Here is a 14,844-nt window from a genome sequence, read left to right on the forward strand (position 1 = left end):
TAGGATTATGGGAAAAACAGGATTTCCCAATCTGCATGTACGATAAGTAAATATGGTATATTAAGATCATATAATGACTTTATGCATTCACATGATGTTGATATCAGCTTATTCCTGTGTACGGACATTTTGTCAATGGAAGACACTGAAATCACCTCATATCGTATACATATACCAATGCAAGATCTATGCAAATTGTTCAGTTTTATTGAAAGTTTTATTTTTTCAGATTGTACAAAAGGATAAATGAGATGTACCCTCAAAACACACTTCTCCTCGGCGCTGCCATCACGATAACGAACATCGATTAAATCTCGTAAGATCAGGATTGACCCCATTCAGTGTCCATTCCATTCCCTTCCTTTCCATCTATTGGTAGGAAATAATATCCTTGAACTTTAACCTCAAACGCCCAATCGCCTCTTACAATCCTCATAAACTATCCAACTGACACCGACTGCAGGACCGACTTTTAATATACTAGGTAATAAACCTTTATATAATCCTCTCCATCCTTCATTCTTCAAAGTCTGTTGAGCGACATCAGCGAATCCTTTGTACTTTTGAGGATGTCCTGATGATCCGGATGCTTGTAATCTTGTACGAAGTAAGTTGATCGCTGTCAATATCATCAGTAAAGGTTATTCTGATGAAACGCTGGTGAAACAGGTATATCCCAATTCTATTCAATGAAGAAAGCGTATGAAGTCTACTCACGATATACACTAGCAGCTCCTATACTTCCTGATAAAGCGCCGAAACTCAACACTGCAAATACTTCAGGTTCATCTTTGCCCGTTGATCTACAATATGCGTTTTTCAGAGTTTCATATGTTCCCATGTCAATGGCTGAATAAGGGAAGACTCCGATCAAACCGAGCTGGAAGAGCATAAAAGTTCATCAGTAAGAGCTTCAGAAGACCTTTCAGTGATCATCGTGGTCTGCTTTATATCTGTTCTCTTTCCCGCTATCCGGGATCATCGGGTATACACTCACAGTTAATCCCCTATAATAACTCCTTATACCGCCAGCTCTCCACATGATCCTAGCAGTTTCTCTGACTTGTCTCCAACCTTGAGCAGGTCCAATCTCACTCTGTATTCTAGTCTTCAATGTTTCCAGACCATAGATAGCGAATTGCGATGTTATACCACCTATTCCACCCGCAATGAATCTTGATGAAGATGATAGATCTGCTGGGTCAGTCACTTTATCCCAGTATACTGCTAAGAATTTCTTGGATTGCTCATATGAAACGAATTTAATAGCTGATTCCTATTTCGTGGGGGGGGCAGGCGAGTCAGCGATGTAATTTGACCACGACACCATAGAAAAAGGAGGACTGGTCACTCACTGGGAAAATCTTTGTGACATTCAACCCGTTTCCAACCCAGAACGCTCTCAATCCACCACCATCTATATATATTCTATTCACAGCTCCCCATAGGTTGTTCACAGCCCTAATACCAGACCGAAATGGATGATTCGACTGCACTTCCTTACTGAACGATGAAGGATTCTGAGTGGTAATAAGATATATTTTCAGTCGATCGAATGGAGCTGTGACCGTTCTCGATACTAGAAAAGGGGCACATGAAATTGATCAGCTCTATACTCCACATCCCAGTTCCTTCCTACAACATGAGTGGTATACTCTTTGCGTCAAGGATAACATATGGGAAATACGTGAAAGGGCGCTCGGCCGTCTCGAATGAACATGAGTTCAGACGACTCAGCTTCCAATGCAGTATTCCTATCCAATCAAACCGCATCTTTTTCGACATGACGTGTTTGATTCTTCATCCACTAGTCCTGGCCTAAAATGAGGCATCACTCACCAGCACCAGCTATTCCACCCGCCAATAAGAACCTCCAAGCTTCATTCCTATCTTCCACCACTTCTTCCTCTCCGGTCTCTTCTTCCGGTGTATCGGCATATTCTTCATCATGATGCGGTGAAGGAGGATTGAAGAATCCAGATGCTGTAGATTGCTGAGATGAATTTGGTGCTTTGGGGAAAGAAACGCTTATATCGCCTTCTTTATCTACTCTAGCTGCTCCACGTCCATCTGAAGTTCGTTTCTTCACTTGGTAGACTGGGACAAAATCAAGGTCAGCAATAGTACTTGACTTGCGTGGTGTACCCGCCTCCTTCACAAATTGAACTCACATTTATAAATTTCAAAGGGAGTAGCTTTTCGAGGTAACATGATTAAGAAATCTCTGAATTCTGCAAAAGTGATATACATATCACCTGGTCCAGGACCTAGTATTCCTCCTTTCACTTTTTGATTCGAGTTTGAATTTGAACCTGAACCTGAGCTTGAACTCGATGAAGAAGTACCATTTTCAGCTGGATTGCTAGCTAAGAATTGAACTAAATCCGATACTGTTGCAGGTGTTATATCTACACCTGAACGAGATAAAGCTGCTCGTAATTCGGTTGCGTCTAATCTACCATCACCGTTTTTATCTATATCTTGGAAAATATCCCATAATTCACGTTCTTTATCCCACAAGAACCGTCTGTACACATCATGATATCAGTAATCAGACGTTGCATCAAACGGAGAAGGTAAGATAAGGGAAAAACGACATTGACTTACCTGAAATCTTGCCAAGCAACGCCTTTACCTTTTACATGTTTTACTTCAGGTTCTAAATCATCTGCACCACCCCATAATCTAGCTTCTGGTCTTTCATCCGAGCAGGCCTTGACTAATTCTTCTTCATATAACCTTCTTAATCTATCTGCTCTTTCTGGACTCAAAGCAGTCAAGGTATCTTGACCTGGTAATTGCATTGATTTAGTTGGAGAAGGTTGTTCTGAATCAGAAGGAACATCAGGTAAATGAGGTAATGATTTCCATAAAGCTTTCAATTTAGATGATCTAGCACTTGCACCTTCATTTAATCTGAATTCGTTCAAAGTAGGTCGAATAGGCGGGATAATATCTGGTCCAGGCGGTTCACGCAATGATAATGGTTGTACAAAACCTTGAGGTTCTAATGGATTGATAGGTAATGAAGGATCGATACGCGGTGATTTATGTAACAGTGGATAATGCGGTTCAGCTTCAGGAGATGAAGATGACGCTGGTATTGTAGAGGACGATGATGATGAAGAAGATGAAGAAGCGGAGGAAGATGAAGAGGAAGAGGAAGATTGATCTGTCATTATATATAGCTGATATCTGGTCAGACAAAAGCAGTCAGTACAGCAGAACATATTGACTAGATTGCGATGGGATTACTCGGTTATGAAGACAACGATATTGCAAGAGATAGTATACTCACTGATTGACATGTAATGGACAATCAATGAAGATGTGTGTGTGTAGTCTTAATGGCGCCTGTTGAAAGCGGATGTGAGTTACCACCAATCACTTGGATGATCTACATTACATTTCGGAAAAAACAAGGTTAATCCATCATTCCACTTCTTGCCTCACAACGGAGTGTGTACTTACAAGAGAACCTTGAGTTGATCTCAGATTATAGCTTATATGATATACGAGTGTCTTTAGATCAGATAGCCGACGGATGAAACTTTGAATCTGAGTAAGCTGATATAGATGGGACTGGACCAGAGGTTTTATGTGTGATAATGGCGTATGTTTATAAATGCGAGCACAGAGAAGTCCTATCGTATCCTGTACAGTGTGATGATGTATGATTAATGTGTGATATGAGTGGCCGATTATAAGGTGAACGGTCACGTATATGGTCCAAAGTAAATTTTTGATATTGTAGCGAGATTGTTGGATAATCCTAACAAGAGTGGTGACGCTATGCATGTGCTATGGTGAAGACGCGCTGTACGGTGATGACCTCCTCTATAAAAATGCAATTTCATCCAAATGTAAAGGTAAAGATATCGTTATTCAGGATAAAACTTGATTCGGGATTGAGCCCCGGAACAGGACTTGTCATACAAAGTGGACCGCATAATGCCGACCGATAGTGCAATCATTAGATGCATGTTCTTCCTTCCTCTGCTGTCAGTCTTGATATTATTTCAATCCAAACTTACATTGTGTATGACTTCTGCAATGCTCATACCATTGCGAGCCAACAACACTTTGGTCGCCCTGCGCCATCTAAGCGTTGATACATACGCGTAGGTCGAAATGACTTCTTGGCTGAATCGTCAGCTTTCTCGATCAGATGTCATCCAGTCAGTCAATACACTCGAGCGAGTGGTTCGCTCCATCCATGTCGCCTGAAAGAGAGTCAGGATCTTTCAAGTCGTCATCATGTCACCGATATGATCGATGACCAGTACTGCAACCTTGCCCCTTTCAGCAGCTGCCGCCCAGATGGATGGTCTGAATGAACCACCCGTTGACGCCTGAAGCCTGAAAAGGTCGAATTTATTCGGATCCGAAAAGAAGGTTGACGAAATCAATATTTTAGGGTTGAGCTGGTCTCAAAAGTCCAATTATTCATTATATGTTCATATGCATGTACATAGTCATTTACATATATGTTCGTGATTTCACGTTCTTCTGTTCATCTTCTTCTCTTTCTATTTCTCATCACGCTCCCGTATTAACTACTTTCCCATTCACAGCCCAACCTCTTTCCAGCGTCCAATACTATCTCCTCGGGAAAGAAAGTTTTGTCTGGTAGCCAAACATGACCTAAACCATTCCCAGCGCAACCGCATCCGCATCCAACACGGTCGTATTGGGTGGCAAAATCGTATCCGCTGAAAATGGGGATCCCTCTCATCCAGAAATCGATAAGACCCCTACCTGCAGTGTAAAAATTCCTGAAGATATCCTCTTCTACCTTTGTGCTATACTCAGGGATCAAGGTCATAGTCGAACTCTTGCCAATTTGCAAGCTTGCTCAAAGGATTTATACTCGTCGGTCACGCCGTACCTCTATCACCACCTGTACTTTGATGGGGACGTGGCCAAAAAGTTCTTCAAAAGGTTCTTGGACGTTGAAGATGATGATTTCTCACAATTTTTCCAAATCATAGATTACAATCGCCCTACTTCGCCACACATGAAAAACAATCGATTGAACTTGGGTTCAAAACCCAATTTTGACCTGTCATACCCCTTGAGGCTACGAGTGGCTTGTGCACATGTGAAAAAAGTCACCTTAATCGAAGAGGATTTGGATATGCCTTGCAACGAGTGCAGGCTCATACTCGGTATATTACGAGCTATCAGTCACGTGAAGGATCAATCACTTTTCCCTTCCCTTCAGTCAGTTTGCTACGATCCTGAGGAAGACACTTGGTGTACTCCACTTGGTTGGCTCACAGACTTTCTGTATTGTGCTTCCAAACCTTCGCATTTGTGCTGCAACAGATCTGCATGTATCAATTATGACGACGGTAGTCAGCACCATACTATCAACCACTATGATCAAGAAAATCTAAAAAGGGTAACACTTCACTGCATAACTACTATTGCATCAAATACTCCTCAACGATTGCCGAATTCAATTCTGAGGTTATCAATATACCGATGGAACCCTTACGAGGACGACCGGAGTGGAGCAAAGAGAAAAGAATCCCTCATTCGTCACATCAAGGATTTTACCAGGAATTTAGCACGATCGTTGAACTCCTTTGACGATGAAAATCCAGATGCTATCCTGAGGATAGTCGCAGGCTCAGAGGATGAATACAAATTTCGCTCTGATGAGGAGATGGAAGAACTACGTAGACAATTGTAAATCGCACTTCATGAGTATTACGTTCGCGTGAGCGAAAAACTAAATAAAGAGATCGACATGAGAAGCACCTGGAGCAAACCTGAAAATCGTGAAAAGAAGGTGATGATATTGGAACCGTCAGCTTGGTGGGCAAGTCCAGAGGGAAAGGAGATGTCGCACAATCTAGCTACAAGAGTACAGTGGGTCTCTAGGGAAGAAGCGAAATCGGAACCACGATGTGAAGTTTGCGGAGGTGAGTTGTATTCTTCAAATGACAATGATTTTTCGTTTGACAAACAGACTTTGCCTTGTAGATCACGTCTGACGGAAGAGCTTGCAAGCTGTCTGGTGCTCGTAGCAACGTTGATATGTATTTCAGAATCGTTGACTGTATGTATGAAACAAGCTTATGCGCACCATGTTACTACATACTCAGCCGACCACCTCCATCTAAACTTGAAATGGCCAATCTTACATTTTCTTGTCTTTTCTCTTTTGTTTTCTTTCCTTGTTTCTACCATCCATTCACTTCTCTGGCTATTTCGCTTTTCAATTAAATAGATGTATATCACAACTGTTCACCCGATTTAGCCTATCAGCTGATCATAGAGTGGTCCGCCACACTGGACCTCATCCAGCCCATAATTCAAGCGTTTAAGATGTCCTTGGACAATGATCATTTCTCCCACTCATCAAGGCCATTCTCCCATCTTACAGTGGAGACTGACAGGATCTCTAACACTTCTTCCTCAGAAGTTACTCATGTTCCCAAAGCGCCCCTTAAAACCGATGCCACGACTCTTCAATCGTCCTCGGGTATACCATTACCCCAAGATATCCTCCTTCATATTTTGTCTATCCTGCAAGTTCAGAATGAATCAATAACATCCGCTACCATTCGCTACCATTCGAGGATGCTCAAGAAACAGAAGCAGAAGTGTTTTCGCTGTTGATGGACAGGATCAAGTGGGTCTACCCTAATGACGCCATAATCGAGCCGCCTTGCGCGGTATGCGAAGATCAGTGAGTTTCCTTCGCCTCAATCGCTATGCGTTATGTGATATTTCGTTGATACTTTACAGAACCCGTCTGATACGTCTGATACGTCGCTCTCCCAGAATATGCATCGAATCCATGGTCTGGATACTGTAAGATATTCAAGAAGAGAAGATCCAGCTCACTGTGAGATGTTGAAGTGATGGACTAGTCATCGTTTGTATAATCGTTTGTCGTGAGAACGTAACGTATCCCACAGATATTCTTAGAAACACCTTTATCCCTGTATGAACAGATTGTACAAGAGCTTTACAAACGTTTTACGAATCCTCATGGAGTCTCTGCCGCCAAGCCAAACGAGGATTTCCAACAATCTTGAGCTTGTCATACTCTCACTACTGTACAGTATCTCATCGGATCCGGATGTTGTCTCAGGAGTACGCACAACGTGGACCCAATATTGCCACCCAAAAGATTGCTATAGATCGACTTATTGCGGAATCTTAATCCGATGCTTCATCTTCCAACTTATTCTGGGCACAAGCAGTAAGTCATCACCACAAACTCACACCTCTCTCTACACACTGCCGTATCAAAAGCTGTATTTTGTCATTCCAACTGCTCTATCTCCAGCTCGTGATGACTTGTTCCGTATCTGTCTTGTTTGGTGGCAGTCCTTCGCTTCCCGTTTGCAACACCCTTCAGTCCTCAACATCGAGAAAGCGAAGGATTCGTGCAAAATAGATCAAAAGGGTCTACTCGAATGATCCGATGGTTAATGAAGGCCGTGAGGTTTGTGGTGATGAGGTGACCTGAATCTTCAGTCAAAGAAGAAGTACTAATATATCCGCTTAAGCCAGATAGCTTGTGAAAAGCGGATCGTCGGCTCAACGATGGACTCCTTGGTTTTGCGCGACTAGGACAACACCATGCATAACTATGTTTGGTCTCTCGTGGTAAGATTGCATCACTGCTATGACTGTTCTCTTCCAGCCCAAAGCGATTGAATCTATCCATTTCCCTAGTGTTCAGGCGTTCTCACTCGCATTATCCTATTGTTAGGGTATCGCCACGTCGAGCAAAGTCAATTTACCCGATAAACTTATTGTACGAACGATAACGGATTTGACCGAATCGTTCATTTTCGCCATTTCTTATCACCTCTCTGTCTATTCTGCCTGCGATAAGTATCTTGATGTCGAAGCCATACTGATTCAAGGGGGTCCCGGGCCAAAGTCACATGGAAGGGAGTCAAAGAACGCACCATCCTGCATGTATCATATGGGTCTACAGGGTCTATCACCTTTCTTTCTCGGTTCCAGGTACGCTAGATGAAACAGAACGCATTGTTGATTGTGTTGATCGTGTTGAGTGAACCTCTACATGCATATTCTCATTCCAGGATATCCAGTGATTGTGACAAAAGGATTGACACCATCCATCGCCATGGTATGCACTCGTTTGATCACTCAAACTTGCATGTCCTGTTATACTCTCAAACTTGCCTCATCTTTCTGACTTTGCCATCCCTGTTAGCCCGTCGACGCTGATTTACTGATGGTATAAACCACGATATCACACCACATCAAAAGAACACAGAATGTTTCTCAGAGTCATCGGATGTCGCCTTTACTCGTTGTTCAGCTACACTCTACGACAATGTACTTCAAACAAAGCAATACCGAGCCTTAGACTGAATGGTGGTACGGGAGCGGAAGGGAAATCAGACAAAGTATACGATAAACGGGGCGGTACAGTACCGAATGGTCAAGTACTAGCGGACTGGCAGACCTATCTTTCTGTGAGTTTTGCAGCCGATTTTACCATTTCCACCGTTCAGGACCATGAACAGGCTTGAGTACTAACCCTGCCGGCGGAACAGTACGTCACAGTGATCAACGAAGTACCATATACAGTAACAACAATTGCCAACCTCCCTCTTACTTGTGAGTGCTTCACCTCTGGCTCCTGTCAGATCAACGCCAGTATACAGCTGGAATTATAAAATATACACTGATCACCTTGAGGTAGACTATGGACCTTCGATACCCCTTGGTGATGGTTGGACTTACGGTGGTCTTACTTCCCCGACCGGAACCGATCTTCTTGCTCCTCCTATAACAACACCTTCCTCTTTGTATGAGACAACTCCGACGTCTGCAAGCCGTGAACCTGCAGAGACGTCACTTGATTCATCATTATCTGTGATCTCAAGAATACACACCATCAGCACCGAGTCAAGTGCTGTACCTGTTTCATCCACTTCATCTTCTCCTATGCCACCGACATCTTCTCCAACAACAACTTCAGTGATGGCGTCGTCGACCCATACTTCGTCCTCTTCATTTTCAACAATGACTTCTAGCCCTGACACAATCCTTGGAACTCCTTCTACTATACCATCCCCACCTCTACCAACCACATCATCACCGATAGAACACAACAGTAATCTTCTTGCAGCTTTACTAGGCGCTCTTCTTCCGCTTGCTCTGACCATTCTTATCCTTCTCGTGCTATTCTGCGTATATCAAAAGAACCGACATTCTAGAGATTCTCGATTCTTTGGTTTATTCTCAAAATCCAAATGGGCTCCTATTCCCCCTATCGCAGTCGAGGCCCAAGGAAAAACAAAAGAATCAGGAAATGAACCTGAAAGAGTCAAATCACCAGATGAGAAATCATCTCTTTTACCAGGATGGACAGCTCAGCATCATCGTACATCAAGTTCTGAAGATAGGACCAATGAGGTTGCAATTGAAGTTGATAACGATTTACGTGATCTAGCTAGAACCAATAACACCCTTTTACAAAGGTTGAATTTAGGTATACTAGGAAGATTAACTCCTTCTTCTAAATCCTCATCAGGTAGTTCAGGCAGTGGAATTAGTAGTGATAGTAGGAAAGCAAGTGGAAATACGTTGGAAAAAGGTCAAGGTAAAAGGTTCTTCTCACCCACCACAGCTGCCACTGCTACTGCAGCAGCCAGTCTCTTTGGACTATCGAAAAAGAACAAAAGAATGACAAGTACAACTTTATCAACTAGTGATGGATATGAAAGAGTTTTAGAAGATGATCAACTATTCTATGTCACTCCAAAGAATGACAGCTCAACCAGAACGGCAAGTGCAACTGGCTCCCCTACAAATCCGACAGATCATTCGACGCACACACAAGATCAGAGAAAGCTGTTATCCGCTGCAGAGATTGGCTCAACATCTTTTAGTATCGGTATACCGTATACTCCAGGTACTGATACTCAGGACCTGAGCATGGATCTTGGTGGAGGAGAGATGGGGGAAACTACAGCTAGATGGTCTGAAGATGCTGAAAGGATTAGATTCCCTATTCCTCCTGGTTTGGGATTATATGATGAAGGAACGTTTGGAAGACCCGCTAGAATAGGAGGAGAGGAAAGCTGGAGGAATAGCTTTTTGAGCGACGATACAGAGTGAGTGGGATTTGATCAATCCCACAATCAGGTCCAATCATGTATCTCTATGAGCTGACTCGATTTGATTTCCGTTACTCAAAGATACTACTCCGCCGCTTCCCATCCGTCATCTCCACATATCCGGTCAGCTGGTATTCCGATTCCTAGAGATGCAGATGAATATCGACATGTATCAGTATCTGCCTTTGGTTCTCACCCATCGACGCCAACCCGAGCTCGATTGTCTCGCTTCGATTCTGACGTTTCTCTCTCAACTCAAGCACATACGAATTCAAGCCCTATCAGACGAAGCTCACCGACCAAGCCATCTGGTATACCGGAAAGACCAATTTCAGCTGTTGGTGATACAATCCGTTCGATCAGAAACCTGTTCTCCCTGACTCCTACTGCATCTTCTGGTGGAGAAGGGAGTGGTGAAAGAGATAGAAGACGGAGCTATATTGGACAGCCAATAGTGGATGAAAGTATGAAAGCTATTAATAGAGGTATTGGGGAATTTGGGCAGCCGTTAAGACAAGGTGTCGTAATCGTGAGTTCCAATTTGTGATCACTCTTACCTACTGTAGCGGGGATAAGTCTGGGCTAGAAGAAGGAAAAAATTGGTAGAATACAGTTCTCAAAAAGGAAGAGGCGAAAACTCTCAGCGTCCTGAGGCTGATCATACATACAGGCTCCTACGATCCTGTCAACCCGACCTTCCCATGACTCCCAAGCAGCCTCCATTCATCTATCGATTCCATCTCAATATCACTCCCAATCGTCTCACTCGTCTGGCTCTTCAGCAGAAGCCACTCGAGCTTTCCACCAACCTGCGCTTAGAGGTAAGAGATCCAAAGGATTGCTGTTACGCGCCTCCACTTTAGAAGAGCTACAGAGACCACAGCTTACCCCCATTCAAAGAGAAGACGAGAGGGAGGAAATATTACCACCTCTCACTCCCGATAGGAATGGATCGAGAGATAAAGGTCTGAGAAGTAGTTGGTTAGGTAAATGGTCTGGATCAGGGTCAGAATTGAAGTGATATAAGGGAGAAGCAGATTGCTCGGATGCTCTAATCGTTCGTACTCGATAATATAGACATTGGCTACACAAATGTATATACGAGAGGGCTTTATCCTCTATGATACCTGAAAATTCCCTCTTCTCTGGCTCTCTTTCATTTTCTTCTAAAATAATCTTCTACTGAGCGAGATTTTAATCAAGCTGCAGATTAAAAAGCCTCTATTGTCATCTCGAACATTAGGGACATCTTCTCTGCAAAGGTTGACTAACTTTGTTGATTAACTCACCTTCACATGCCCTACAGATAGTGATCCCATCTTCATTTCCATACTCCCAGCTCACGTACTTCAGTTGATCTTGCACAGCTCGGACGTTCTTCAGGGTTAGGTAATCAAGGGGAGGATAGCGGAAGACAGTGCTTTTTTCATTAACTTTGTGGTCGTACAGGTCCTTGACTGTGAATTCAAAAAGATTTTGAAGGTCTTTCAGACGGTCTTTGTTTAATCCTTGAGGATTTGCACTCGCAACAAACACGATTGGCAAGGGGGACCTCAACCTTTCTACCAAAATATGAATTAGGTCACAAAGAAAACGTGCGTAATCTTTCTCAAAGGCGCCTGCATAAGGGTGATCCTCACAGGACTCAGGACAGTAAAATTGGCGGCTCTTTATGGCAATGTTGGTTGGCCATTCAGGTGAATCAATGTTATACGGATCTGCCAGGTGCCATGATAATTGAAAGTTCGGATCGTTATTCTCCTCCAAGCTCTTCTATTAGATAGCCTAACCATTCTGAGTCCTCCGCTCCAGAATAGTAATTAGACACACTCATACATATGTATGACGGAGATATCGAATCTGTCAATCCAAACCACTCTTTTTCACGCTCTATCATCTCGAACGTTTTTGCCTCACCCTGTAGCTTAAGCCCCAGAAGATTAGGAAACAAACAGTAACCTGTTGCAGCCTTTGTATCGAGTTTTGACCACTTTGTGAATTTCTTATTGGTATCGGCATGACAAAGATCATCATGTATCGTAATGAATTTTGTGTAGGATAAGTTGACTGGGAATCGAAATGGTGGAGCAAGGTTATGATTAGGTTGATCCCCCAAATCCAGGAAGTCCATTGTTGGATATTTAGGTATAATCGTTTCACCAAATTTGATCACTCGGAAATGTTGATGGGCTAAACCTTGATTGAAGAAGCTGTTCATTCGATCTGTCAGGGACATGAAAGTATGGAGATTCAGATTGATATGTCGATAAAGGTAAGGTGTGACAATCTGGTACATATTCGAAGAACATTGTTGGATTTGAGCTAAAGTTTGACACGCGTGTTGTTTCTGAAGGATGGAGAGGATACGGTCAAAGACCTCGAGAGGGAGATTCATGTTGACGGAGTATGTCTGTAGGAATACGATAGTTGCATAATAATATGTGTAAAAGAGAGACTAGAGTTAGATTACTATGTAATGGGGAATAGCATGAATGAAAAGTTTCGAGCGAGCGAGTTATCACGTGATTCCAACAGGAGATAAGTGTGATTTGATGTATTTGTATGTATATATAGTGTATAGTATAGTATATACATAACTATACGATGATATGAAACTTGAGTGAAAAGATGGTTGCAGCTGGAAATGGGGATGGTGAATGATCTCCACCGGGTTTCACATAGCGATCAAAGCGTTTGAGATGACCTCCACATATCACACAGATCTGGATTCGATTCACGACGTCGTGATATTGTTTCTCATGATGTTGCTGTTCAAAAACTGCTATATATTAATGGCGCTCCAGAGAGCTTCTCATCAAGACAGATATATAAGTGTGCATCCGGGCGTTGCTACAAGATCCATCGAGAAGTAGCCGATAGCAGAATAGAGCTTCTCCAACATACTCCTGCAAGATATAGCTTACTACGCACTCAGACTTTGAACCGCTACAAGGGTGAAAAGAACAGTACCTATATCGACCCAATTTGAGCCCGAACAGAGTGTTACACAGAGTTCAAGAACGTATTCACTGACAGGATCAGATAACAGGCGACTTAAATACGACTTACGATACTTCAGAGCCGGTAATATCTTTGGCTGTGCCAGAGGCAGAATGACTCCTCGCTCAAGTCTACTGGAATGACGGATACCGGAGCGACGACCGGTCTTGCATATCGTACATGTATCATGCAATTCTTGAGGTATCTTTGCAGCTCTCCCAATAAATAGTATTTTAAAGAGTGTTGATTTACAATTCAAAATCAGTCGCGCACGGTGCCACTTTTATTTTTGTTATCACTAATTCAATGTTATTGTCGTTCCTGATAAAGTAAAGTCATGAACATCTACAACTTTCTTGAGCATTCTTCGATTATAAGCTGAATATCTGCATACTGTACGTACCAACATCGTCCAAGCAATCCTTCAGTGCTCGGCATTGTACTTTATCTTGATCATTATCAATCTCATCAGAGCAGGATCAAGCAGGGTCATCTAACATGTTTGGAGCTATAGTAGCTGGACGATTGGTGTAAGTCTACCTTTACCTAAATCGCTCACGAGTGGAAGAATGCTGATTGATATTATAGACAGACCAATTTACAACAGATGTGGGTCTTTGCTTGCCTGCCGGCATCTTAAGCTGAGCCCCGATAAATGTTATATCGGCAGGACAAGGTAGCTGACTGCGCCGTGTAGTGACGAAACACATTTCGTATTTCCACTAGAACAACCATATGAAATAAATCATCTGACCGTATTCTTGCTTGGAACAGGTACGCACTTGTCAGCTTCCTGCCAACCGTTAGTCCAACAAGCTGATGATCCCACGTATGCTACAGTACCGTTCCCCGAAGGATATGGTGCATCTGTACATTTCGCTTGGCCAGGAAAGGATTATATACCACTAGGAGTGTGAGTTCATCTCTATGAATGAGAACGTCTTTCTCTCGCCCGTATATCGCATGAGGAGCTTGTCCCCTTTCCCTCTCCCTCTCCCTCTCCCTCTCCCTCTCAAATTAGGACACTCCCCGTAAATTCAAATCACTGATTTCACTGGTAGATTGACGAATTCCAAGCCATCAGCAATATATAGACTGCGCTCACATCTCCCTCCCGATGCACCAACAGGTCAACCCTCTCCTCCTGCTCAACTAGGAATAGAAATCGCGCCCTTGCCCTCACTCGAATCTATACTAGCGGGCTTATCAGGTCAGGGCGAATCGAAGAGCGCTGAAGTGGTGAAGAAGGTTGAAGTCGGGAAGATCGCAGAGAAAGTAGTTAAGAATGTAAGTTGATTTCATGAAAAGGGGCCAGATGATCATGAAGGAGTGATGAATCGGGGAACTAGGTTTATAATGAATGAAGCATTTAGTTAACTGCTTTTCCTCATTTTCATTTTAGCTATTCAATTACTTGCATTCGTTTGGAGGTGAGATCAAATTAACGTTAGTATACAATTTAGCCTTTTCATCCTGCACTAATTGTATTCACTGAATACCTTGATCGATAAAGGTCATCATCGCTGACGCATACTATTTGAATAGACCTGAAACACCGATTCCGCTATCTGTGTTCCAGCAGTGGTATACCAATTTCACCAGGAAGATAGAAAATGACAAAGGAGCGGCATTCTTGGATAGGGAGGATTAGATTGGCTCAACTCTCTCAAGTACACTGTATGAAGATTACGCATATTGAATCAGACGACCAGGATCGGTT

General features: G+C 42.9%; 3 protein-coding genes across 3 annotated transcripts; 2 read left to right on the plus strand and 1 right to left on the minus strand.

Moving 5' to 3' along the window:
* Positions 1–404: 404 nt before the first annotated feature.
* IL334_002273 (uncharacterized protein) lies at positions 405–3,179 on the minus strand (the record flags this gene model as incomplete). The annotated part of the gene is made up of 7 exons (XM_062934019.1): positions 405–619; positions 718–880; positions 998–1,276; positions 1,356–1,579; positions 1,840–2,097; positions 2,172–2,527; positions 2,608–3,179. The coding sequence occupies 7 exons, from the start codon at positions 3,177–3,179 to the stop codon at positions 405–407; spliced, it is 2,067 nt and encodes a 688-aa protein (XP_062790070.1).
* A 5,094-nt stretch (positions 3,180–8,273) lies between these two features.
* On the plus strand, positions 8,274–11,145 carry IL334_002274 (uncharacterized protein; the record flags this gene model as incomplete). The annotated part of the gene is made up of 5 exons (XM_062934020.1): positions 8,274–8,474; positions 8,556–8,619; positions 8,705–10,121; positions 10,206–10,653; positions 10,795–11,145. The coding sequence occupies 5 exons, from the start codon at positions 8,274–8,276 to the stop codon at positions 11,143–11,145; spliced, it is 2,481 nt and encodes an 826-aa protein (XP_062790071.1).
* Positions 11,146–13,622: 2,477 nt separating this feature from the next.
* Positions 13,623–14,775, plus strand: IL334_002275 (uncharacterized protein; the record flags this gene model as incomplete). Its single annotated transcript, XM_062934021.1, has 7 exons — positions 13,623–13,654; positions 13,713–13,733; positions 13,822–13,898; positions 13,965–14,037; positions 14,186–14,411; positions 14,527–14,570; positions 14,670–14,775. The coding sequence occupies 7 exons, from the start codon at positions 13,623–13,625 to the stop codon at positions 14,773–14,775; spliced, it is 579 nt and encodes a 192-aa protein (XP_062790072.1).
* Positions 14,776–14,844: the final 69 nt, after the last annotated feature.

This window comes from Kwoniella shivajii, chromosome 3 (assembly GCF_035658355.1).
Source record: "Kwoniella shivajii chromosome 3, complete sequence".
Lineage (NCBI taxonomy): Eukaryota > Fungi > Basidiomycota > Tremellomycetes > Tremellales > Cryptococcaceae > Kwoniella > Kwoniella shivajii.